The following is a 27,691-nucleotide window of genomic DNA, read 5'->3' as shown; positions in this document are numbered from 1 at the left end:
CATGTATAGGAGAGAGAAAGGGTTAAACACTAAAAGACAGGGCAATGTGGATCATCGGTAGAGGGTGAGCATTAAGTTGTTGCCAGCAGAAGCTCGGACGATTCCCCTCTCCAGAAAGGTGTCACAGGCAGACACAGAGCCAGGCCAGGTGTAGCTTCTAGGAAGAGAAAAGAGAGAACAAGGTTAAAAGCTGAAATAACAGCAAACAATGCAAAATTGGAGAGTAGTGTGAGAATGTAGCGAAGAGGGTGAAAGTGGTCGTTATGTCCTCCAGCATCCTAAGCCTATAGCAGCATAACTACACAGATAGTTTCAGTTCAGATTATTTAGTTAAACGGCGCTTATTTACAACAATGTCGTCTTAAGGCACCTCACAAAGGGTCCCACTGATGGTCATTGTTATACTAAAAACCACAATGATTGGGATACCTCTCTCTGTCAGACTGATTATACCCATTGGAAAAGAGAAGGGGTCATACAGTTTTCTGGCAGTTTATTCCAGATTAGTGGAGCATAAGAACTAAAAGCTGCTTCTCCATGTTTGGTTCTGGTTCTGGGTCTGCAGAGTAGATTTGAGCCAGAAGACCTGAGAGGTCTTCACTGACAACAAGTCTGTAATGTATTTTGGTGCTAGGTTATTCAGTGATTTATAGACTAACAGAAGTATTTTAAAGTCTATTCTCTGAGCTACAGGGAGCCAATGTTAGGACTTTAGTACCAGGGTGATGTGCTCCATTTTCTTAGTTCTAGTGAGGACGTTCTGGATCAACTGCAGCTGTCTGATCGACTTTTTAGGCAGACCTGTGAAGACACTGTTGCAGTAATCAATTCTACTAAAGATGAACGCATGAATTAGTTTTTCAAGGTCCTGCCGAGACCTCAGTCCTTTGATCCTGGAGATGTTCTTTAGGTGATAGAATGCCGAACTTGTTACTGTCTTTATGTGCCTCTGAAGGTTCAGGTCTGAGTCCATCACTATACCCAGATTTCGAACCTAATTGGTGGTTTCTAGCTGTATTAATTCAATGAAGTTTTCAATACAGTTTATTTATATAGCGCCAATTCACAACATATGTTGTCTCAAGGCACTTCACAAAGTCAGGTACATACACTCCAATTAATTCCAACCATTGAACAGTACAGTCAGATTCAGTTATTTATACAAATTGGATAAAAAGTCTTTCTATCTAAGGAAACCCAGCAGGTTGCATCGAGTCAGAGACTTGTAGCAGTCACTCCCCCTATTAACTGAAGCTGTGTGCTAACTTTTAAACGCTCTTCCTTTGGTCCAAAAATTATTACTTCAGTTTTGTTTTGATTCAGCTAAAGAACATTTTGGCACATCCATGCATTGATTTCTTCTAAGCATTTACCCAGCGCTTGAATGGGTTCATAGTCACCTGGTAACATCATAACGTATAGCTGTGTGTCGTCTGCATAGTTATGATAACTTACGTGGTTGTTTATTAAAATCTGAGTTAGGGGGAGCATGTAGATATTGAATAGGAGGGGCCCTAAGATGGACCCTTGCGGAACGCCACATGTGATTTTTGTGGTCTCTGCTGTAAAGTTACCTACTGACACAAAAAAGTCCCTGTCCTTCAAGTAGGATTTAAACCAAGCGAGCGCTGTATCACAAAGGCCGACCCAGTTTTCCAGGGGCTCTAATAAAATAGTGTGATCAACAGTGTTGAATGCTGCACTAAGGTCCAATAATACCAGCACTGTGGTTCTTCCACAGTCTGCATTTATACGGATGTCATTGAATACCTTGACAAGAGCAGTCTCTGTACTGTGGTGAGCACGGAAGCCTGACTGGAAGACATTGAAGCGGTTGGTCGTTGTTAGGAAGTTGTTTAACTGTTGAAACACAGCTTTTTCAACAATCTTACTGATGAAGGGGAGGTTTGATATAGGCCTGTAGTTCTGCAGTAGCAGCTTGTCCAAGTTGCTCTTTTTCAATAGAGGTTTGATAATTGCTGTTTTTAGGGCATGGGGGAAAACACCTGACAAAAGGGACATGTTTATTATTTGTGTTAAATCAGATGTTATTACGGGCATAGCTTTCTTAAGGAAAGCTGTGGGTAAAACATCGTGACAGCAGGAAAAAGAGCTTAGTTGCTGTACGATTTCTTCTACGTTTTTGTAGTTTATTTGGTGAAAATGGGAAATTTTGTCGAAATAAGTTCTAGTTAGAGGCAACATTGGTAATGGAGTTGATGTGGATGCCCCTCTGATCTTTTGGGTTTTTTCAGTGAAGTAGTTAGCCAATTCATTGGAGGCCCTGGTAGAGTGGATTTCAGATGCTACAGTTACAGGAGGGTTTGTTAACCTGTCGACCATGGCAATAATGCACGAGCATGTTTTTGCTGAAGATCTCAGAGAAGAAAGATTCTCTCGCATTTTTCAGTTGTAACTTATATCTATATTGTCTCTCTTTATAGATGTTATAGTGAACCTGGAGTCCAGACTTTCACCTGCGTTCAACTTTTCGACACTCCCTTTTTTCACTTCTGACTGGTGAAGCTCTTCTCCATGGAGACATTTTCTTCCAAGAAATGTTCACTTTAATTGGAGCAACTGAATCAATGATGTCCGAGATTTTAGAATGAAAGTTATCTACCAGCTCATCTACAGTGTTACAGGGCAAAGTGGAGGTAGAAGAATAAATCTGGTTAAAGGTTTCAGCAGCACTGTCCTTAAAGATGCATTTTCTTATCATGTCTCTTTGGCAAACTGAGCCATTGAAGATGATGCTTTCAAAAATAACAGGAAAATGGTCAGATAGGGCAACATCAGTTACAGACACCTTGGAAATGTTTAGACCCTTAGTGATGATCAAGTCCAAAATATGTCCCTGTTTGTGCGTTTGCTGTTTAACATGTTGAGTCAAACCAACATTTCTAAGAGTGTCACATAGATCTATTGTACTTCTGTCTTCAGGATAGTCAAAGTGAATGTTGAAGTCTCCCACAATAATTAAACAGTCATAATCAACACATCACAGCTTAAAGTTCATTAAAGTCACTTGTTTTTGACTTAGGAGTTCTGTAAATATTCAAGAACATGGTTTGGACAGGGTTCTTTACCCTTTAGAACCATTAATTCAAAAGAGTCAAATTTGCCCAAAAATACCTTTTTACATTTTAGCAAAGCTTTAAACAAAGTGGCCACCCCTCCACCTTTTTTTTGCTGTCTGCTCTCACAAAGTAAATTGTAGTTCGGAGGCGTAGACTCTATCAGAATGGGAGCCTCATTAAATTCGTGTAACTATGTTTCTGTTAAAAACATAACATCAAGATCATGGTCAGTAATGAAGTCATTGATTAAAAATGATTTTCCTGACGGAGATCTAATGTTCAATAACGCCAGTTTATATGACTTAGTTGCTGATATTAACTCCGTGTCTGGTTGTACCTGACAGTTTATGGCTTTTAAGTTTGATTGTTTATTACTGTCTTTTATTCTTTTAGTTTTGTTCTTTCTGTGACGTATAAGCATAGAGATTTTACAACTATCTCCCACCAGGGGCCCAGGTTTTTCCTGGAAATGATCATTTATGATAGAGTTACCCCTGGGACCCAGACTGTATCACAGGGAAGTGACTTGAAGGTCCTGATTAGGAGGAGACAGATTAGGAGGTGGTGGGGCTCTGCGGCTTTTTTAAGATGTTGGTTTAGTAGCAGGGCCTTGGCCACGGGGGGTGTTGAAGGGAGAAGATGTCAGAGTCATTTGGGTCCCAATCTTAAAAACTTGTTTAATGGTGTCGTTGAAATCTCACAAAGCAAATACCAGGCTCCGTGGAGAGAGGGTATTGTTCTGTGTGGTCTGGGTCGGGGTCTGGGGTGCGGGTCGTTTGAGGGGGCCCACCTCCCCTGTGGAATTTGACTGAGAGACCTTTTGTGATGACCTCTCTTTCTCAGCCAACTGCCTGTTTATCTTTATCTCTGCTGGAGCTGTTGGCAGTCACCTTATCATTGTTTTTAATACTACATGTTCTCTGCTGGTTGAGGCTGCTGGCGGAATATTTATTGAATAGAAGAGATTAGATGAGAAACGTCTGGCTGCCGGCTCGTTTAAACAGAAACCATCTTGCTTGAAGAGGTATCTTTTTTCCCAAAAAATATTAAAGTTGTCAATGAAGTTCACAGCTGTAGTAGCACATGCTATTTTTCAAGCGTTCATTAATCATTAGAAGTTTTGAAAAAAATCTCATCTCCACAGAAAATTGGTGCAAAGGGTCTGCTGAGAAACACCTTGATGTTGAGACCTTCAATTTTATTCAGCAGACAAAATAAATCCTCCTTCAATACTAATGATATTTTCTTAGCTACGTCATCCATGGCTCCAAAGTGTAAGACAAGGTTTTCTAGGGTCGGGTGCTCTTCTGTTATTGCCAGAATATTGTTTAAGATATTGGACACCATGTCAGTGGTACCAATCACAATTTCTGTGTTTTTCTTAATGCAGAAATCTTCACAGCTGTGTTGCCCACTATTAGGGTTCTTGGTCCGGTGGGGCGCTTTTTCTCTGGCACCTTACGAGAAGACAGTGAAGAATGAAGATTGTTCTCTAACCTTTTATTGTTCTCAGAAGATGGATCATTTTCCTGGTTTTCATTCTGTAGTGAGGCAAATCTGTTTTGGAGGGGAATTCCATTATTTCCAGCTGGCTCACTGCTATCAGTTGTTGTGACAGCAGCTCGCTGTCAAAGTCTTCTTTTCCCAGCGGAAATGGGGGCATTGCTCTGTAATTCTGGTCATTCTGATTTATTTAATTGCAGAGATCTTGCAGTGAGTTGTCTTCCTTGATTTTTTGCCTTAGACCTAAAACATTCCAGGGGGGGCTGCCGGTGGGTTCATTCTCGGTGTTCTGTTTGCTGGCATTGAGCTTGCTGTCACTGTTTGGGATCACAGGCAAAGTTGAATTATTGCTGTACCTCATATTAACCTCCACATTCACTTCTAGTTGAAGGATTTTCATCTCCAAAACAGCCAATTTCTATAAAAGTTTGTCAAAGTCCTCTGTGGTGAAAGAAGGCATCTTGTGCTGGTTAGCTGGTGACTTGTCAACACCAGCACTCACCTCTTTATCTGTGATCAACGCCAATAGCAGTTCTGTCTTAAATAACATGTATTTCATACCAACATCTTCAGCAGGTTTGGAGGGATGATGGTAAAGGGTGTACTACACCAGACAACACCAGGGGTTTATAAATATGTAGCTGAACTCATGGTATGATGTTCCTTTTCTGAAATGCTGTGTGACTTCCATTCCAGATGTAACGAGACATATATATTCCACAAGGTTCAACTTTTGTCTTGTCAGTTCACAGATGATTTTCCCAAGAGTCTTGGCCTTTGTGTTCTTTTTGCTCAGCAGTGATTTTGACGTTGGAAGGGCCATCTCATGGAGGCCATTCCTTTCCAAAGGTTAATCCCGCTATCTCAACTGGAAATAACTATATATGGGTTTTATTTACTCTTTTATATATTGCTGATGGCTTATAAGCTTGTTTTCTTTAAAATTGTTCTTGTTTTATTCATTTTTAAATGTTATTCTTGTGCATTAATCAGCCATTTAAAATGCCCAAAATAATTTATATGTTCATAGATATAACAAATATCTGTTTAAATAAAAAACATTGATGACAAATACTATTTGTTTCATTTATTTAATTTTTAACAACTTAAATACTAACATATTAACTTTTTGAACAAAGTTTAAATCAATATATTTGTAGAGCATAATAATAATAGATAAAACGAACGTTACCCGTTAGATATCATCTGACCGATTACTTTCCACTCATTGGGAAAAGCCAGAGGGACAGCTGGCGAGGTGAGCTGGTTGTTAGCACAGCGGGAATGAACATGTCTGAACATTTCAGAGAACTTTTGCTACTATGCAATATCTTAATAAACCTAGCAGATATTTCAGGTTTCCAAAGCTACATTCCAAAAAATTATAAAAGATAATTTTCAAAGAAAGTGTAATATATTCAACTTTATTCACAGCTTTTCTCTCTCCTCTGCCATTGGTACTTCCGTTTCAACAATTTGCTTCAACCCACTATGATTCATGGGGTGGGCCACAAAGGATACACCGGACCCATCCTTCACATCTGGGGAGAAGGACACATTTGGAGGAGGCTTTGAATTTGGACAGCCTTCGTTGCATCGCTGTGATATAATCGGCCTACAATGTGGCCTTCGATGGATGTAGCCCCTGAATTTGGACCAGCTTTTCTTATGTTGCATCATGAACGCTGACCTTAACTGAGGCAGTGAAACCTGCAGAGATGTTGACATTGTTCTGGGTTCTTTTGGAGTAATTTTGGCCAATCCTGGGAAGTTTCTCCTCTGTTCTATGTTTCACACTTTGGTTTTGAGTAATCCCAAAGCCTTGGAAATGGCTTTGTAAACCTTTCCATTCTGATAGAGGTCACTGATTACTTTAGATCAGGGCATGGTGTGTCTTTTTAGATCTTTTGGCCTACTTCATGTTGTTAGACAGGTTCCTTTTAAGATTTTTATTGAATCTACAAGTAATTGAGTCTGGGTGTTGCTATTAACAATGATCCAAAATAGTTGGGTTAATCAAAGTTAATTTATGATTTAAAAAGGAGGGCAATTATTTCTTCATATCAGATCAGGCTGGTTTGGATAACTTTTTCCCTTAATACCTAAACTCATTTAAAAACCACTAGTTAGTCAGGGTTTGTCTAACACAAATATTGATGTGATGATTTGAAAGATTAGTGTGACAAAAATGCAAAATCTAAAGAGTACCTGTTTACTACTGTTTTCCTCTCTAAAACACTGGTGAAAGTAAAGGGGACTATTTATATGAAAACCACAGTTCAAAATGACAAAAGAGGCTTTTATAAACAGATATGTTTTAATTCTTGACTGTAAAAACAAAATAGAGATACTCAAACCATTCAAGAGGTAATTTACTAAAACATCAGCAAACAGCCAGTTTACAAACATAAATGGATAATTTTCTCAACAGTCTTTTTGTGCTTTGATATAGAATTAATGACTGATAAAAAGTGATAAAAATACAAGTAAAAGCTGTACAAACACTAAGTTAACTAATACTGACTGGATTCTTTCACGTAGAAAGTGAATCAACAAGGACCCAACACCTCAATTTTTATAAATTGAGGTTTTACTATCTATAAGTAAAATGCATTGCATGCTAGATGGTCCAACATCCAAGGCATACATTTATTTATTCATATATTTATTTATTCTTCATGCATTTTATCAAAACAGGCTGGAATTAGGGTACAGTTGAAGGTGTTTTTACATAGAAGTGGCAGCAGTGGCGATTCAAGTTGGCCGCACCCGAGGTAGGCTCCATGGATGTACATTTAATTATTTATGTATGTTTGGATATGTCTATTTCATGACTTCATCTCTGGTCAAATGTGAAATGAATTTTTTTTCCCTTCAAAAACAGAAAATGATCCCCTGTGATGAGATGAAAAATCTCAGCAGATGCAAATTAATGCTGAAAGTAATCTGTAGTTGACTTTCAAACTAGCCTCCATTTATGTGAAGTACCACCACACTGTGTAATTTATTGCCACTAGTAGGCTACAATAGATGACAAAGGTATGGTGCTAAGAGGACCGCAATACATTTAGAAAATAACAAAAACCTCCTGTAAAAAAAAAAAAAAGGTTTCATGGATTTAGGCGTAATTGAATCCACCTGTTCAATTCAGTAAACATTGGTTCAACAGACATGTGCATTATGAGTCTGTCAGCTGACATAAACAAGTTAAACTTTTGGAGAGTCTCAGAATTAAACAGCTTGGAGCTGTTCACCTAAAGATGTTCAGTCATGTAGCTATGATCTCAGCAGTGTGTCCCTACAGCAGAGTATGCAGCTGAGGTGGAGGGCTGCCTGTTGATGGTGTTGAATGGAGATAGCTCGAGGTCAGTGGTGGCACATTCATTTTCAACATCGCTGTTGCGGGGTGAGCCACACTCCTCGCAGCAGCAGCAGCAACAGTCCAAAAAGGCTCTGGTGAATGGCTGGCACAGGCAGAACAGCAGGGCGGGGGTTACTGCAGACTTGCAGAACAGCAGCAGCTGGCTGACCAAATGCAGGATGTCCAGGGTCCTCCTAGGAATGCCAGCCGCCATGTACACAGTGACAATGTTGCAGATGTTCTCAGGAATTATGCAAAAGCCATAAATGATGGCCAAGGCCACCACGGCACAGTTCATCTGGCTCTCCAGCTGGATTTGCTTCTTGCTCCCACGTACACAGGCTCGCTCAGCACGACGGATCTTTCTGGCAGTAATCAGTGAGCTGAAAATAGTGAACAGTGTTGGCAGACAGAAGTAGCAGCCGAAGTACCACCAAAGGCGTGCTCCGTCATAGGTAAGGCCCAGGATGTATAGCGTGTCTGGTAGCTCGGTGGAGATCCGAACCACACAGCGTTCACAGGGTGTCACATCGGGTAAATCACTGTCCTCAGTCACTAGCTGTCGGATAAGCAGCTCAGGTAAAGCCAGCAGCAACGCACCAACCCAAATGACTGCAAGCTTGGCCGTGGTAGATGCCCAGTTCTCAATCATCTCATAGTACATCTTCACATTGGTGGCTGCGCGAAAACGATCGATGCACAGAGCGCACAGCGTGAACGTGGTGACCCCGAGAGATGCCACCTGGTAGAAGAACAGAAACAGAATATTAAGTGATATAAACACCAGTCCATGAACATCACGACACTAGCCCAGATCTTCTGCAGTTTTCCACCAGCCACAAAACCTGTTATAGACATAGTTTTCTAGCGCCTGAAAGGTGTTTGCACACTCACAGGATTACACTCATTTTAACAAAGGAAAAAATAGAATTTCTTTACTTTTGACACTGACTGTCTGTGGGCACAGCAGCTTCTAGATGATGAGGAACAAAGAAAAGGAAACAATAGCTTCTTAATTTATGTGAAATCATTTAAAATATCACAGGACAATATTATGAAGGAAATCAACTGTCCCTAAAATAATGTCAGCATATTTTAAAATTCTAGCTTCTTGGAATGTAGAGGCATCTTACAATATTTATTTTAATTTCTTTCACAATAAATTATTTCACAGAATCAACATGTCAAGTCTTAATTTCCTTATTTTTGATCAATAGGACATTATTAGGTCTGAGCAGGGAATGAAGCAGGCTGGGGATGTTCCTGCAGTGATGAAGACCCAATTCTCAAGGGGAGGTTGTCCCAAACACAAAGGTTAGATTTTCACCATAGGAGGGAATAACAATCCACGTGGATGCAATTAGCAGTCAGCTCTGCTTCTGTTTATTCTTCCATGGTGTCACCCACCACCAGTGCTGGTCCCCATTTTTGGAAGAGGCTTCTTAATGTTAACGCTTAATTTTAATGTTTCACTTGTACACCTTTGCTATTTAGTCAGGCCTCCACTCTGATGACCACTGCAACACAGAGACACCAAGGACAAACAGGCATGCATGCACATGCTCATACCTACGGGCAATTTAGAGAAACCAATTAACCTAGCAGTCATGTTTTGGGATTATGGGAGGAAGGAGAATGAAGGAATGAGAATGTCTGGCCATCTGCTTGTCATCTTAAGCTCAAGCTCACTTGGGTTATGCAGCAGAAATATCCAAAGAACCACAAGAAGGTCCACCACTGAATAACTTTTAAACCCCCCAAAAGGAAGATTTTTAAGTGGCCTAGTAAAAGTCCAATCAGATGCTGTGGCATGAAAAGCCGTTGTTGCTGGAAAACCTTCCACATGTCTGAATAAAAACAACTCCGCAAAACAGAGGGGGTCAAGTTCCTCCACAGAGATGTTCAAGACACTGCCAGTTTTACAAACACTGTCGCTGCAAATGGTGAAGCAACCAGTTATTATAGGGGGTAATTACTTTTCCACATGTCAGGTTAGACTGAATAGATGTTTGCCCCTAATAAATGAAATCATCGTTTGAAAACTATTTTTTGCATTTCCTCAGGTTCACTTTGATATTAAATGTGTTTGATGATCTCGAAAATTTAAGTGTAACGAACTTATACCCAGAAGAAAGGTGTAAGATAACGTTTTCAGCACTTCCACCTTGATGAACTTCCAACTAGTGTGCTAGTGTGTTTCTTTGCTCTGTGCACTGCTGCTCTTTGGGATTCTTGTTTTACTCCTTCAGTTTACCTTCCTACTCAATCCCTCTCACAGTTTAGTTTTTGGGTTAGACAACAAGAAAAATAATGTCTGTGTGTGTGTGTGTGTGAACATTGAGTGACTGCAGCTCCCCCTTATACTGACTGTGGATCATTTTAGAGTTATCTTTAAATCTAGATGAATAAAAAAGAGTAAATGCAAAACAGATGAAGTAAATGCTTCAAATTTTGAGTCGATTCAATCTGCTGGGTTTCCTTAGAGAACTTCTTAACCATTGTCAATAAGAACCTGAACTTGACTGCATTGTTTGATAACTGGGGTCAATGTAACTGACTGAATATCTGTCTCTATGATTGGATTGTACCTGGATTGGAAAGTACCTAGAGACAATTTGTTGTAGACTGGCGCTATACAAGGAAACTAAAATGAATTGAAATATATCCTGTTAACAGCACTGATTTAAACCTCTTTGCATCTCATCTGTAGTGAGATGTAATCACTGAGAATCACAGATTTCTGGTTAAACTGGCTTCCAGACATTTGTACTTTCAGTTAGTGGGGTCTGGCACTGGGGTTCTGTGAAGGTTGGCACATTATTTCTAGCTGTTTATTCTAAATCTTAAAACCATGCTGTTGTTGTTGCTCTGAGGTTCCTGTAACATTTAATCCATTTTAGTGCTTAAGGATTGAGATGTTTTTACATCCAAAATGACATGGTCATAAATGACTGTTGCGTTGAAGCTAAATTACAAATGAGGCCTAAAGTACATTCAGAAGAGCTTATGGTTGTTTACAGTGATGCAGACAGTCCTGAGGCCAGAATGGGGTCATGGTCTAATCTCAGTCTGAGAGGGGACTCAGTAATCCCCCTCCCCAGTCTGATGGAAGAGCAGATTGTAACACATCCAGGGGTTTTTACAGTGTGATGTGCCACTAATCAGATCAACAACTCCTCATTTCATTTTGGACCATTAAACCCGATTTAGATCTGAATCCACTTATCTGCTCACCTACTTCTCTGATCTTTACATCTTCATAATGACTCCAGTTCTATTGCTGCAACAGTCAAACAGACTTTTAATCTGTCATATGTGACTGATCAGTTTAACACATTTAGAGGCTGAAGGATTGAGAGCAACCCTAAAACCTTACAGCATTCATACCAATGGATTCACTTTTCATAAACAACCTTTAACAAAAATAAGAAAAGAAATAGTCCATTAATGTTAGAATCATAAAATACTTTTAGTTTGTCTCCCTGATAGATAAAGTGAAGGAAAATTTACCTGAGCCCAACATGCGCTGCTGTAAGACGGCCTGTCAAGATATTACATGTCTGATAACACACCCTCAACCCTCAGGCACTGCTGCCTTCCCTATAGGTGAGTGTGTGAACCTAACTTTAAGTAACAAGAAATGCTCACTTTGGTAAATCTTTTTTGTTTATTGTGCATTCAATTACAACTAAAGTGCATATTTGAGAGAACATGATGCATTAATAGCATAGACAAAGTAAAATCAGAACTCCAGACTTTCCAGTCCTGAAGCTGAGTGAAATCAGCTGGATGTGATTTAGGGATAAGATACAGTGCTTTGCAAAGGTTTTCACATCCCATATACTTTTCCATGGTTGTCACATTCTAACCACAAATGTCAGCATATGTTATCAGGACCAACATAAAGTAGGCCATAATTCTGAAGTTAAAAGAACTTTAACTTCAGAATGAACAAATAAAAATCTTAAAAATGTGGCATTAATATACAGACCCCTTTATTCTGACAATCCCAAATAAACTCCAGTGCAACAAATTGCCTTCAGAAGTCATCTCAGTAGTAGACAGAGTCCAGCTGTGTCTGAGTAAAGTGAATCTGACAGCAGCTGTTCTGTTTCTGACCTCAGAGCTTTGTTAGAGAACATTAGAGATCAACAGCTCAGGTGGAAAAATCTGCCACTATTAATCATACACTGCACATATCTGGCCTTAACGTCATCTTACATTCAGCATTGTTACTCCCACAAGCAGACCCCCTTCCCACCAACCCCCTCTCACCTCCAGGTAGGGGACAATCCTGCAGGAGAACTCTCCCAGCAGCCAGTTCTCGGTGAGCTCGTGGAAAACTACGAGCGGTAGGCAGAAAAAGACAACGATGAAGTCCCAGAGCGCCAGATTGGCCAGGAGGGAGTTGGAGATGCTCCTCATGTAGTAGTTGTGACACACGATACACATGAGCGCCATGTTCCCGATAATCCCCACGCTGAATATGATGGCAGCCACCATTAGCACCGCGTAGGCTCCGTAGGACACCGGATAAAACGGGTTCTTCATCTGCTTGCGTCTGGTCCGCGGGTTCACTGGGCTAAACGGCGTGGTGTCAGGGATGTCCGACGGGAAGTGCTCCTCTTCATCATAGCTGCTGCTGTTAAACATTAAGGGGAACAGTGCACCCTGCTCCTGCGCCATGGCGACAGACAGAACCTTCGGTGAGTCCAGAAGGAGCCCACTCCGTCTCCTACGGTCCTGCATGTGCCTCGGATCGTTCTCATCGGTTCTAACTACGCATTTAGGTCCATTCACGGTTTGTTTCAACACTTCTCCCACATTACACTCGCCTTTTCTCTTACTTTTCTCCGTGCGTAAATCCCCATTTTTTGCAGAGCTTTTACGCACAGACCGTAGGGACTGTGCTCCCAGCCGCTCAGATGATTCTGGATTTACTCTACCCAGCGATGGGACCTTGGCAATGGCTCCTCCATTGTCCCACCAGCTGACTGGCCGCCATTCCTGGCTGTGCGCATTCCTGTCGGCGGTGGTGGATTCATAATGAGGACCGAGTCTCGACCTTTTGTTCCGGAGAAGCTGAATCGCGCCGATCTCGCCGCACAGCAACAAGCAGAGGACCCGCTGAGGCAGCATCTTGGTTCAGGCTAAACCGAGGGGGAGTTCTGGGTGACCCAAAATGCTCGACCCATCTCAAGACTGGTATCAGATCAAATACGTGTTGAGTTTCTAAGGATATCAACAGCACCACAAGAAGTATCCAGTACTGGAATAATCACGTAAAAGTGAGACGGCTTCCAGCTGCAGGTTGGTCCCGGAGCGGTTCAGTCCAGAGGTGACCTTTGTGGCGACACTCAAATCAATACCAGAACGACGGAAGTCACCAAGTTCCAACAGTTCCAGCTCCTGGAGCTCTGACCCGAAGAGGAGAGGGTCCTAGCGAGGGAAGATGGTCCTGGAGGAGGAGGGGGAGGAAGGGGGGCGGGAGAGAAGAGGAGGAGCAGTCATCTTCAAACTTCCCTTATCCGACATTATTTCTGTATTGGGCCGCCATTTAACAAAACCATGTCGGTAACTGCATGAATGCTGCGCAAACAGAACCAAACATAAACTCCCCTGCCAACCATTGTGCAAAACAGGAAAATGTTTATTATTTAACTTATGAGATCCATTAAGAACTAAAAAGCGAATCGACTGTCCCGACACTAGTCTTCTGCTTTACAAAAAGAAAAAGGTGATCCTAGTGCTAAATAAAAATAAAAAACTTATTGAAAATGCAACTGTCATGATTTTACAAATAAAATAAAGATTTCGTAAATCTATTTTTAACGATTTTGTGTCACTTGTAGCCAGTGATGTCTCTCATATAACGCGTTTCTATTTCATATCCAGTAATCAGATTAAAGTTACTTATCCAAATCACTATGCGTTACTATTTTTGTCATTTTCTCTTGTAATTTCATTTTTATTCCTCTATGCGTCTCGGGGAGTGACGTCTGATCTATGTGACAATTCAGTCACGTTATCATCACCTGTGATACTACGCCATCACAGAAACGTAAATAATGGAGGGAGGAGAGAGATACGCATTTTGTAGCTGGAAATACAGGAACTATTTTGAGTTTCTGTCAGCGAAGTATGACAATATCAAGGTTCGTTGTACCCTCTGTGCTGGCGAGAAAGTGCTGTCTAGCTTCAAAAACACCACATCAAATCTCAAGAAACATTTGGAATCGCAGCATGGGACAGTCAGACTGACGGAGCAAGTCCCGCCAGGTGCTTCGAAGCAGAGGGATGCGACGGGCCCTCCACTAATCAAACAACAAAATCTGGATTTCGGTGCAAAACCAGCAAGTGGGGAAGAGTTAAAGAAGTTGGTCGGACGGTATGTAGTAGAAGAAATGCTGCCCTTAAACACGATTGACTCGCCCTCGTTTCGTGCCATAATAAACAGAATCCCCACTACTGTAAATGCCGAACTGCCTCACAGAGGAGCTTTTCCTGCATATCTGGAGGAGTATGCAGAGATGGTGAGAAATCTGAAGGCCGCACTGAATGAGGTCGACTTTGTGTCAATATATATATGGACACCATAAGGGCTACAAGTTGTAGCCCTTATTCACAGTAATCAGACAGAAAGAAGGGAGGAAGATAGCAAAGCTGCTGCGTTAAGGATCAACAGCCCCACACATGGTGCAGCTCTACGCCATGCACTGCCCGGTGAAAGCAGAATCTCAGTCTACATTTAACCAGACCAAGTGTTTTGGATGCTTGATCAGATGTGGTACAAATTTATTTAAGAAACTCTAGCATAAACCTTTCATTTGTTACAGACTCAGAAGCTGTAAATAATAATAAAAACAAAATCATCATTGTAAACCAAATTCAGCTTCATCAGACAAGCATTGTACACACATATTCTCTTAGAGCCAACAATAAACCTCCTGAATTAAATTAAGGGGAATAGTGCACCACACCGTCAGGGGAATTGGACACTGCACCAAAATGGTTCTAGGTGCTGAAGCCTCTTAATGTAAACTGTTTGTAGATTTCTGTTGTTGGCAGGTTTGATCAAAATGCATTTCCTTCCTTGTATTTTGCAGAAAATATGAATGTCAACAGTCTGTCCTATTAAAATAACAATTTCATACCTTTTAAAAGCAAAGAGCCTTACACAAGTGTTCACACCTCTTGACCTTTTTTTACATTTGGTCTTTGTGTTGGGCAGTGGATGGAACTCAAAAGGAAGGAACATGGTTTTCACTTTTTGTGTGTGTGTGTGGTGTGCATCTAAACATCAGTCCTCAAGTTTTGCCACAGATTCTCAGTTGGATTTAGGTCTGGACTTGGGCCTTTCTCATACATTCATATGTCTTAGAATGGCCATATCTACTGTGGCTAAATGGGAAGAGTACCGTAGTTGTCTTGCAATCTGAAAGTTGTGGGTTTGATTCCAGCTTTCTCCCCTACCATGTGGGTGGGTGGGTCAGTAAGATTTCTACGGCACCTTTCACACCCCAAAGTGCTTTACAATAAAAACACATATAAAGACACAAGCAGTAAAAACATGCATAGATACTGGCAGCATGTTGCCCAGTGGGGAGGATGTTATTAGGGAAGGATAGGCCAGAAAGTTCAGTTTTGGCCTCATATCTGGACCACCATTCGAAATGAAAATAAAAAATTCAGATTAAGACTTCTTGTAGTTTTCTGTTATCAATGGCTTTCTTCATGCCACTCTTCCATAAAGGCCAGATCTTTGAAGCAGACTAAGTTTTGTGGACAGATTATTCCACCTGAGTTGTGGAGCTCTGCAGCTCCTCCAGAGTTAACATGGGCCCCTCAGCTATTTTTTTGATTAATGATGTCTGTGCTCAGTCAGTTTAGGTGGAGCTCCATGTCTTAGTAGGTCTGCAGTTGGTCCAGCCTTTCTCTATGTTCAGATGATGGGTTGAACAGAGCTCTGTGGAGCTTTAAACTTCTCCACAACGTTCTCCCCGACCCGTCTGCTATGTACCTTGGTCTTCATGATGTTGGTTGTTCTCCTTTGTTGTCTAACACACCTCAGTCTCAGAAGTCCGTAATGCTTCTTCACTTTATCTGAATCTCTCATGACTTTAGTTATTAATAGAATCACAGCCGGAAAAGAAACAAATTTTACTTACATTATGGTATGAAATCAGTAGCATCAAGTCAGGAATCCTCTCCACATGACTCATGCTGTGACTGACTGAGCTGCTCTGCAACATCATAGCTTTAGAGTTCTTCAGTTCTGATACATAGAACTGCAGCGGTGTTAGGATTATAGTACGGAAAGTTACAGCCAGCGATCCATGTTTCCTGGCCCTTTGATAAATTCAAACCTCCATCCACACTTATGAGCCAAAACTTTATGAACACCAATAAAAAATCTGATTCAGACAGACACCTAATTTAATACTTAAACTTACTGATTTACACTTTATTTGGAAAGTCATTACAAAGAGACGGTGAGGTGAAGAAAACCTTGGAAATGGAAACAATAACAACAAAAATAAAATCACATCAGTGCTTTAAACAGGTTTGCTATCAAACACCTCATCATACAAACCGACAGATCATTCGTCTATTTTCCTGAAGGATTCTGTTTGAATCTGAAACATGCTGCTTTGGGCAGGGTCTGATCATTTAGACGAAGGTTTGACGATAACAGTGTTGCAGATCTGGTAGCAGGTCTGGTTCGTGCTCCCGTCCTCCTCTGTGTAGTATGCCATAAGACACAGGTCGAGCCATGGGCGCTTACCTGTAAACGGGTTCAACATGACACTGTGAGACGTCATTAGGCTCATTGGACTCTCAGGAGAAGTAAAAATAAATCAGGCTTGAAGCTGCACAGTGCTTGTGTTGCCATAGTTGACATACCCATGCTGCCCTCTGCTGGACAGAGGATATCCATAATTTGATGAATGCTGTTCTGAGCCTCCTGATTGGCTGACATGTCCTCTGCTGTCACACTGAAGAAAAGCTCCTAAATTTGGAAGCACATCAACTTCCTTTCACTCAGACAGCAGGAAGTCATTCATTTTATCCCTACAACGAAAGCTTTATTTGATACTCTGAGCACTGTCTCCAGTTTATTTATTTATTTCAAATCTGTTTGAGGAGGGACAAGACATAAAACAATGCTACATTTAAAAGAAACCATTGTTAACTCAGAACCTGGTTAGGATTTTGGAAGTTAACCTTTAAAACTAATAATATAATAATGTTTGATTTTTTTCCTGGTCATGGCAAAGGAAATACACCTCTTAGTAATTTATGTTTATCTTGGAATGTGTAGCAGTTTATAAACGGCACCAAGGGGATTTTTTCCCAACTAGCAATATGTAACAACCAAAGCACTGATCAGAGAATTATAGACAAATTCTGATCTTTGGAATGCTTTGATCAACAATGCCCCAATCACAACTACAATTTACAGGCTTCACACAAGTATATACAGGTCCTTCTCAAAATATTAGCATATTGTGATAAAGTTCATTATTTTCCATAATGTCATGATGAAAATTTAACATTCATATATTTTAGATTCATTGCACACTAACTGAAATATTTCAGGTCTTTTATTGTCTTAATACGGATGATTTTGGCATACAGCTCATGAAAACCCAAAATTCCTATCTCACAAAATTAGCATATTATTAAAAGGGTCTCTAAACGATCTATGAACCTAATCATCTGAATCAACGAGTTAACTCTAAACACCTGCAAAAGATTCCTGAGGCCTTTAAAACTCCCAGCCTGGTTCATCACTCAAAACCCCAATCATGGGTAAGACTGCCGACCTGACTGCTGTCCAGAAGGCCACTATTGACACCCTCAAGCAAGAGGGTAAGACACAGAAAGAAATTTATGAACGAATAGGCTGTTCCCAGAGTGCTGTATCAAGGCACCTCAGTGGGAAGTCTGTGGGAAGGAAAAAGTGTGGCAGAAAACGCTGCACAACGAGAAGAGGTGACCGGACCCTGAGGAAGATTGTGGAGAAGGGCCGATTCCAGACCTTGGGGGACCTGCGGAAGCAGTGGACTGAGTCTGGAGTAGAAACATCCAGAGCCACCGTGCACAGGCGTGTGCAGGAAATGGGCTACAGGTGCCGCATTCCCCAGGTCAAGCCACTTTTGAACCAGAAACAGCGGCAGAAGCGCCTGACCTGGGCTACAGAGAAGCAGCACTGGACTGTTGCTCAGTGGTCCGAAGTACTTTTTTCGAATGAAAGCAAATTCTGCATGTCATTCGGAAATCAAGGTGCCAGAGTCTGGAGGAAGACTGGGGAGAAGGAAATGCCAAAATGCCAGAAGTCCAGTGTCAAGTACCCACAGTCAGTGATGGTCTGGGGTGCCGTGTCAGCTGCTGGTGTTGGTCCACTGTGTTTTATCAAGGGCAGGGTCAATGCAGCTAGCTATCAGGAGATTTTGGAGCACTTCATGCTTCCATCTTATGGAGATGAAGATTTCATTTTTCAGCACGACCTGGCACCTGCTCACAGTGCCAAAACCACTGGTAAATGGTTTACTGACCATGGTATCACTGTGCTCAATTGGCCTGCCAGCTCTCCTGACCTGAACCCCATAGAGAATCTGAGGGATATTGTGAAGAGAACGTTGAGAGACTCAAGACCCAACACTGTGGATGAGCTAAAGGCCGCTATCGAAGCATCCTGGGCCTCCATAAGACCTCAGCAGTGCCACAGGCTGATTGCCTCCATGCCACGCCGCATTGAAGCAGTCATTTCTGCCAAAGGATTCCCGACCAAGTATTGAGTGCATAACTGTACATGATTATTTGAAGGTTGACGTTTTTTGTATTAAAAACACTTTTCTTTTATTGGTCGGATGAAATATGCTAATTTTGTGAGATAGGAATTTTGGGTTTTCATGAGCTGTATGCCACAATCATCCGTATTAAGACAATAAGAGACCTGAAATATTTCAGTTAGTGTGCAATGAATCTAAAATATATGAATGTTAAATTTTCATCATGACATTATGGAAAATAATGAACTTTATCACAATATGCTAATATTTTGAGAAGGACCAGTATGTGTGGACGGACGGACAGACAGACGGACGGACCAATCGATCGATAAAAAGTGAAACTCATATTATATAGATTCATCACACACAGAGTAATGAATATTTCTTATAGCTCTGATTATTATGGCTTACATTATGGCTTAATGGTCTCAGTCTGGGTCAGTAGGAGACACAATCATGGGGAAGACTGCAGACTTGACAGTTGTCCAAAAGACGATCATTGACACCTTGCACAAGGAGAGCAAGGCAAAAAATGTCATTGCTAAAGAGGCTGGCTGTTCACAGAGCTCTGTGTCCAAGCACAATAATAGAGAGACGTAGGGAAGGAAAAGATGTGGTAGAAAAAAAGTGTACGAGCAATAGGGATAACAGCACCCTGTAGAGGATTGTGAAACAAAACCCATTCAACAATGTGGGGGAGATTCACAAAGAGTGGACTGCAGCTGGAGTCTGTGCTTCAAGACCCACCACGCACAGATATATGCATGACAAGGGTTTCAGCTGTCGCATTTCTTGTGTCAAGCCACTCTTGAACAAGTGACAGCGTCAGAAGCGTCTTGCCTGGGTTAAAAACAAAAAGGACTGGGCTGCTGCTGAGTGGTCCAAAGTTATGCTCTCTGATGAAAGTAAATTTTGCATTTCATTTGGAAATCAAGGTCCCAGAGTCTGGAGGAACAGAGGAGAGGCACAGAATCCACGTTGCTTGCAGTCCACTGTAAAGGTTCCACAGTCAGTGATGGTTTGGGGTGCCATGTCATCTGCTGGTGTTGGTCCACTGTGTTTTCTGAGGTGCAAGGTCAAAGCAGCCATCTGCCAGTAGGTTTTAGAGCACTTCATGCTTCCTGCAGCTGACCAACTTTATGGAGATGCAGATTTCATTTTCCAACAGGACTTGGCACCTGCACACTGTGGCAAAGCTACCAGTACCTGGCTTAAGGACCATGGTATCCCTGTTCTTGATTGGCCAGCAAACTCGCCTGACCTTAACCCCAAAGAAAATCTATGGGGTGTTGTTAAGAGCAAGATGCAATACGCCAGACCCAACAATTCAGAAGAGCTGAAGACCACTATCAGAGCAACCTGGGGTCTCATAACACCTGAGCAGATCCACAGACTGATCAACTGCATGCCACGCCGCATTGCTGCAGTAATCCAGGCAAAAGGAGCCCCAACTATTGGAGTGCTGTACATGCTCATACTTTTCATGTCCTTACTTTTCAGTTGGCCAACATTTCTAAAAATCCTCTTTTTGTACTGGTCTTAAGTAATATTCTGAGATACTGAATTTGGGGTTTTCAAAATTAAAAGAATTAACATTTGTAATATATCAGTCTGTGTAATGATTCAATATAATATACAAGTTTAACTATATATATATACATATATACAGTACAGACCAAAGGTTTGGACACACCTTCTCATTCAAAGAGTTTTCTTTATTTTCATGACTATGAATATTGTAGCTTCACACTGAAGGCATCAAAACCATGAATTAACACATGTGGAATTATATACTGAACAAAAAAGTGTGAAACAACTGAAAATATGTCTTACATTCTAGGTTCTTCAAAGTAGCCACCTTTTGCTTTGATTACTGCTATGCACACTCTTGGCATTCTGTTGATGAACTTCAAGAGGTAGTCACCTGAAATGGATTTCCAACAGTCTTGAAGGAGGTCCCAGAGATGCTTACCACTTGTTGGCCCTTTTGCCTTCACTCTGTGGTCCAGCTCACCCCAAACCATCTCGTTTGGGTTCAGGTCCAGTGACTGTGGAGGCCAGGTCATCTGGCGCATCACCCCATCACTATCCTTCTTGGTCAGAACGCAAACCGGATGGAATAGCATGCCGCTGCAAGATGCTGTGGTAGCCTTGCTGGTTCAGTATGCCTTCAATTTTAAATAAATCCCCAACACTGTCACCAGCAAAGCACCCCCACACCGTCACACCTCCTCCATGCTTCACGGTGGGAACCAGGCATGCAGAGTCCATCCGTTCACCTCTTCTGCGCCGCACAAAGACACGGTGGTTGGAAACAAAGATCTCAAACTTGGACTCATTAGACCAAAGCACAGATTTCCACTGGTCTAATGTCCATTCCTTGTGTTCTTGAGCATAAACCAAGTCTCTTCTGCTTGTTGCCTGTCCTCAGCAGTGGTTTCCTAGCAGCTATTTTACCATGAAGGCCTGATTCACACAGTCTCCTCTTAACAGTTGTTCTAGAAATGTGTCTGCTGCTAGAACTCTGTGTGGCGTTGACCTGTTTTCTAATCTGAGCTGCTGTTAACCTGCGATTTCTGAGGCTGGTGACTTGGATGAACTTATCGTCCACAGCAGAGGTGACTCTTGGTCTTCCTTTCCTGGGGCGGTCCTCATGTGAGCCAGTTTCTTTGTGGCGCTTGATGGTTTTTGCGACTGCACTTGGGGACACTTTCAAAGTTTTCCCAATTGTTTGGACTGACTGACCTTCATCTCTTAAAGTAATGATGGCCACTCGTTTTTCTTTACTTGGCTGCTTTTTTCTTTCCATAATACAAATCCTAACAGTCTATTCAGTAGGACTATCAGCTGTATACTTTATCTACCTCCTGCACAACACAACTGATGGTCCCAACCCCATTTATAAGGCTTGAAATCCCACTTATTAAACCTGACAGGGCACACCTGTGATGTGAAAACCATTTCAGGTGACTACCTCTTGAAGCTCATCAACAGAATGCCAAGAGTGTGCGGAGCAGTAATCAAAGCAAAAAGTGGCTACTTTGAAGAACCTATAATATAAGACATACTTTCAGGTGTTTCACACTTTTTTGTTCAGTATATAATTCCACATGTGTTAATTCATAGTTTTGATGCCTTCATTGTGAAGCTACAAGATTCATAGTCATGACAATAAAGACAACTCTTTGAATGAAAAGGTGTGTCCAAACTTTTGGTCTGTACTGTATATATATATATATATATGACTCTACATGATTCAGATCACTCTCCATGGGACGTGTGTGAGGGTAAGCTAATGATACCTGATGCTAGCTTGTTATGGTGGTCTTATACACAATAAGCCCAGTGTACGATGTAATGGTTAATTAGTTATCTTAACGTGTATGCTGTGTGTGTTTCAGAGGGCTGTCCTGTAGCAAATTTATGGCTGCAAACCATCAGTCTTTGTGTTTAACAGAGCCTCCCAGTGGTGGGATGTTTTTGTATAGTATTGTTTGCAAACAATAAACTATCAGGACCCCCTTCACTTTACTTGCCAGTCACTGTGGAGTTGGAGTTGAAGATCTCATCATACACCTGCTTCAACAAACCCACTGCCATCTGCACAAAGCCAGCAGCACTGTGAGGATCATGCTCTTAACACAATCCAACCTGATTTGCTTTGTCAGAAACTCCAGAAGACTCAGGTGGAGGCCTCAACAATCTCCTGGATCAATGACTACCTGACAAACAGACCACAGTTTATGAGAATGAAGGGTTGTGTGTCTAACCAGGTAGTCAGTAGCACAGGAGCACCACAGGGGACTGTACTCTCAACATTCCTTTTCACTCTGTACACACTCTGAATTTGAATTGAATTAACTTTAATTGAATTGTTATAGGTTTCAGGAACGTGCAATGCTTGCAGAATGTCAGGATGTCTGAACACGTTTCACTTCCTGTGCAACAAACTACATCCAGCTGGGGAGCAGCAACACACGACTCTCACTGAATATGTGTCCTTAAACAAGAGAGGGGCATTGCACTGTGGAAGCTAGCTACCGGCTCAGACTACAGGAGTATCTGGGCTTATTTTTGGAGTCAGCATCACTGTGTGCAGAAGACTTGTACTGCTGCAGATCTAAAAACATTCAGTTGCCTTCCCAGCCCTGAGCCCAAACATGAATCTCACTATGAATTGTGACAATAAACTTTAGTTTTGTCCATATTACAGAGACTTTATGAGAAATGAGATGCTTCAAGAAAGAAAATAAAAATAATCCAACACTTTTGATTTGGTATAATTTGTTCAACAGAATTATGAACCATAAAATAGTCGGTTAAAACTAATTAAATTCCATTTATTACCAGCGCAGTATCAGGAAATTCAGATGCCAATATGGCACAGAATTCCTTGACATAAAGGTGCTATCACTGAAGAGTATCGTTTCGTCTGAAATGGCACATTCAAGAAATGAATCGTTTGTTTGATGACTTCACACAGTAAGAAAATTACTTATTCAGAATCAGAATATATCCTATAATGTCTTTGTTACAAATACAATGGAATTGAGAAAAAGCTTTCTGGCCAGAACTGAGCCATAAATAAGGTTAAATTTACTTTGATAAATGCTTGGGCAGAAGGATAATAACTGATAATAATAATAATGATAGTTACATATAATTATTCAAATCTGATATTTATCTATAATCATCTTTTTATATAGTGTTTAAGACTAAAAAAAGTGTTATGTTTGGACATTGCTTAAGCTCCAAATTCAGACTGGTCCAGACCTTTTTCTTGTTCTAATCAGCGGTATTTGATAATGACATGTACCTCTAACCGCATAAACTCCTTCCCTTCTCTTGAATCATATTTGAATATTTTGCGGCAGTTTATTGTTTTTAGCTTTACACATTATTAGAGCTGTTTGTAGTTTAACTATGTCAGCCGCCAAGGACAAAAATGTCTGGACCACGGTGTTAATTTCAGTGCCGCCATTTTCTTTAAAGCTCAGAATCTGCTCAGTCACTGTTATGAGGTTTAACAAATGGCAGGTCTGATTCTTGTAATTGAGTAACTCGAGTGACACAATCAGTGACCCCCGACCCAAACGGTGACCGACATCGCATTTTCAGCCCAACTCAGCTCGCTTTGAAGCCCGGCCAAGTAGGTACTAAAAAAGTGCTGGTAAGCACTACTATTTGGAAAACCTAATAACTGAGTAGAGCCAAGTCAAGTCATGCTGTGTAAGTACTAGTGGAAAGGGCCAGAAGAGACAAAGAGTGGTCGTGGGTGGGAGAGAAATTTAAAACATGGACCTGCGCATGCCTCTAGTTTGCGTTTCATTTGCAAACCAAGGTCCTAGCATCTGGAAAAAGAGTGGAGAGGCACAGAATCCACGTTGCTTGAAGTCTATGGTGGAGTTTCTGCCGTTAGTGATGGTGCCATGTTTTCTGCTGGTTCTGGTCCACTGGGTTTTCTGAGGTAGAGTCTATTCCTGGTAGATAGCTGCACAGTCAATGCAGCTATCTACCAGGAGGTTTTAGAGCACTTCATGCTTCCTTCTCCTGACAATCTTCATGGAGATGCTGATTTCATTTTCCAGCAGGACTTGGTACCTGTCCACACTGCCAAAGGTTCCAAAACTGGTTCAGTGACCATGGTGTTACTGTGCTTGATTGGCCAGCAAACTCACCTGATCTGAACCGCACAGAGAATCTATGGAGGATTGTTAAGATGAAAATGAGAGACACCAGACCCAACAAGGCAGATGACCTGAAGGTTGTTTTTAAAGCCACCTGGGCTTCAGTTTCACCTCAGCAGAACCACAGGCTAATCTCCTCCATCCCACGCTGCATTGATGCAGTAATTCATGCAAAAGGAGCCCCAACCAAGTACTGAGTGGATAGAAATGAACATACTTTTCAGAAGCCTGACATGTCAGTTTAAAATATCATTTTTTATTGATTCTATGTAATATTTCAATATTCTGAGATGCTGAATTTTCACTGTGTGTAGAATGAATCTATATAATGAGTTTCAACTTCTAAAAAAAATATTGAACCTTTTCACGATATTCACATTTTTTAGATGTACCTGTGTTATATGTGGTCCATCTATTTTTTCCCTGGTTCTAATGGTAAAGCCCTTTTCTAAATGTGGAAATATAAACATATGGATCTCACACACACATACAGCATATCCCCGTTCAGACTAACACAGAACCTTAAAGACCAATTTATAGCACATTAGGAACTTTGAGGATCCTATCAGAAACATGTTTTGTTTCAGTTAATGTTCAATGGACAGTTTGTATTACAGTATTCTTTATTGATGTTGGTGATGTTATGTTAGACAGCTCTAGGATGGAGTGGTGACCTGTCCAGGCTGCACCCAGCCTCTAACCCAATGACCCTGCAGGATAAGCAGGGCATATACAGTGGATGGATATTAGGCATAAAGGTGCTGTCATCTTCTACGCAAGTCCTAACTCCTGCATGAAAATAAGTTTTCTGCTCTTGCAGGTAGATTTTCTAGCTAAGGATTGTGACTTGTATCTGATTGAGTGAGAAGGACATGAAAATCAGAAACTCACAGCATGTTTCCACAGGAAGACATCCAGGGTGTCTGTGGCATCCTGCAGCTCCAGCTTCATTAGTAAGACCAACTGCAGCAGCTGCACACCGAGAGCTGCAGAACACAGAACCAGACACAACAGAAGCTTCAAACTGATTTCAGAAAGTACTGACCTGAGATCACTCATGTTAAGCACTCTTGTTTTAGGATTTTAGTTCATTCAACATTCAGTTGTTTTTTTCTTTAACTTGTAGGCATGTTACTGTGGTTACTGCTTTCTGTCTTTTTCATCTTCCTACAACAATCCAGGAACTGGAACTTGTCTCACCCTCTGCTATGATCTTCTCATCGATCATCTGCATTCCTTCAGTGCTTGGCTCCCTTAGTGCAGCCTCAGAGCACCGTTTACACCTACAACACACGAAATTATTAATGTACAAGCTGCCAGAGGTACTGTCCTTTACACACACAGCTGTAAGACTGTTTGGAATTTCAGTTCTGTTATTATGAGACATTAGCAGGAAAGGGGAAAAATGAAGTTGTTGAGGTAGAGTCAGGTGTTTTCCTATTGTTCTCTCCTCTTTAAAGAAAGAGCTTACACAAAGCTGATTATAGAGCTTACAGTGGCTTTAACACTAACAGCGACAATCCCAGACAAACAGAAGGAGCAAATGTCAACTACACTGTTTGGTTATTATGAGCCTCCTAAACTGGTCTTAGTACTTGAGTCCATAAAGTTTTCTAAAGGTCTCTTTATATTAGGGTCCAAAAGCATCAAAGTCCTCAAAACATTTTTTGGTGAATATTTATACATCTAATACTAAAACAAATTGCAATTAAAACATTAATTATTTATAGTTAATATATCAGTAATTTCCCTTTTTCATCTTGATATTAATTTTAATGAATAAATAAAGGTTGATATTAATATTTCAAACATTAATTCATTATGTGCTGAAAAAGTATATTATATATAGCTATTTCAGTATTTACAAAATTATTTTATAATTTCCAAAATATACCATCATAAAATTATTTCAACTGTCACTATGGCTCATAGAACAGGGCCTTACATCTGATTGGGCAAAAAAAATACCAACTCAGGTGTAGACCAATCACCTTCTGTATGCTAAGGGTTGGCCCGCCCACCAACCTTAATGAAAAATCTGGTCACTCTCACAGGACAGGAAACTACCGAAGTCTTGGTTGGATTTACTGACACTGATGAGGTAAACAGGCAGACATGTTCGTGAAGCTTTGTCAACGCGTACTCCGCACACCCTTGCCCTCAACCCACCTGGCCAAAGTCCGCTCCCTGGCATACAAAATGGACAAACTGCTAATTCTCATTTCTAAAAACCGGGACGTTCGAGAGTCTTCCGTCATCTGTTTCACTGAAACTTGGTTCCAGAACCACCCTTTCTCGGGACCTGAGATGGTCTTCACACACAGACACTGTTCAGAAGAAGGCTCAGCAGAGACTGTACTTCCTGCAGCATCTCAAGAAGTACAACTATTCAGAGGAGCTGCTGGTCATCTTCTACACTGCCATAATCCCATCTGTCCTGAAGACCAAATAGTGTCCAGATTCCTTGCATATTTGCACTGATTCAATCTTGTCTTTTTCTTTGGTTAAATATATATTTATATTTAAAATGGAGAAGAACCAAAGTCAATACCCTTTTTTGTGTGCACAAATTTGATCAATAAAGCTGATTATGATTCATATCTTGAGGCTTTAGGTACCGAATCTGTGCTCCAGGATTTTCCAGACTTTAAAAGTTTTTATATTCAAGTATTTATTAATCTAAATATTGTCAAAGATCGAGACAAAGTCTTAACTGGCAACAAAAACAAGAAACATTATGGTTGACAGAGTTTGTTGTTTACCAGCAACTTTTTAACAAACTGTACTGAATGTTTCAGATACAACTGTTTCTTATTGGTCAGTGTTTCAACTTAGGCCTGGGCCTGGTTGCCTTACAGTGTTGGGACAGATTTGCCCTTTAAAAGGGGGATGGGGAATTCCCCCCTCTGGCATTACTGACTTTATTAAAACCAAGGCAACAAAGAAGACAGGCTGCAACTGGTATAAAGAGACAACAATAACAAGGAGAAAGGGTGGGGGGCAAGCTGTGTGAAGTTCTCTCAAACCCGTAGTATCTCTTCCTGCCTCTGAACAGCAAAGGCGCAGACAGATCCAGCAGTGCCAGCTGGCCCCCAGATGACGACACTGGAACAATGCTCTGGTAGGTGGCTGCAAGGTGGCATGTCTCCTCTAGAGAGCAACCTGGAAAATGATTTTGAAAAGACGATTTCATTTGTTGCAGATTTGATGAGTAGAAAAAGATGTAGACTTGTAAAGGTTTTATCTTGATAAAAACTAATGAAA

At 41.1% G+C, this 27,691-nt stretch overlaps 2 protein-coding genes across 6 annotated transcripts in view; both read right to left on the bottom strand.

Annotated features, from left to right (window-relative positions):
• Window positions 1-6,881: 6,881 nt before the first annotated feature.
• Window positions 6,882-14,234, bottom strand: gpr37a (G protein-coupled receptor 37a). The gene is made up of 2 exons (XM_047388435.1): window positions 12,220-14,234; window positions 6,882-8,686 (listed from the first exon to the last, which is right to left on the bottom strand). Exons 1-2 carry the CDS (start codon window positions 13,081-13,083, stop codon window positions 7,868-7,870), a joined length of 1,683 nt encoding a protein of 560 aa, XP_047244391.1. The 5' UTR covers window positions 13,084-14,234; the 3' UTR covers window positions 6,882-7,867.
• Window positions 14,235-16,379: 2,145 nt separating this feature from the next.
• The window catches only part of pot1 (protection of telomeres 1 homolog), a 118,571-nt gene continuing 107,259 nt past the window's right edge, over window positions 16,380-27,691 (bottom strand). For all 5 annotated transcript variants that reach the window (XM_047388409.1, XM_047388399.1, XM_047388390.1 and 2 more), the window contains 5 exons: window positions 27,454-27,589; window positions 25,628-25,710; window positions 25,319-25,413; window positions 16,849-16,954; window positions 16,380-16,729 (listed from right to left, as the gene is read on the bottom strand). In XM_047388409.1, coding sequence (XP_047244365.1) covers window positions 16,611-16,729; window positions 16,849-16,954; window positions 25,319-25,413; window positions 25,628-25,710; window positions 27,454-27,589 — 539 coding nt within the window. In that variant the 3' untranslated portion in view covers window positions 16,380-16,610. The remainder of the gene's footprint in view (window positions 16,730-16,848; window positions 16,955-25,318; window positions 25,414-25,627; window positions 25,711-27,453; window positions 27,590-27,691) is intronic.

Source organism: Girardinichthys multiradiatus, chromosome 2, assembly GCF_021462225.1.
Source record: "Girardinichthys multiradiatus isolate DD_20200921_A chromosome 2, DD_fGirMul_XY1, whole genome shotgun sequence".
Classification (NCBI taxonomy): Eukaryota; Metazoa; Chordata; class Actinopteri; order Cyprinodontiformes; family Goodeidae; genus Girardinichthys; species Girardinichthys multiradiatus.
Note: the sequence above shows the minus strand (reverse complement) of the source record. Positions and strands in the feature narration are given on the sequence as shown.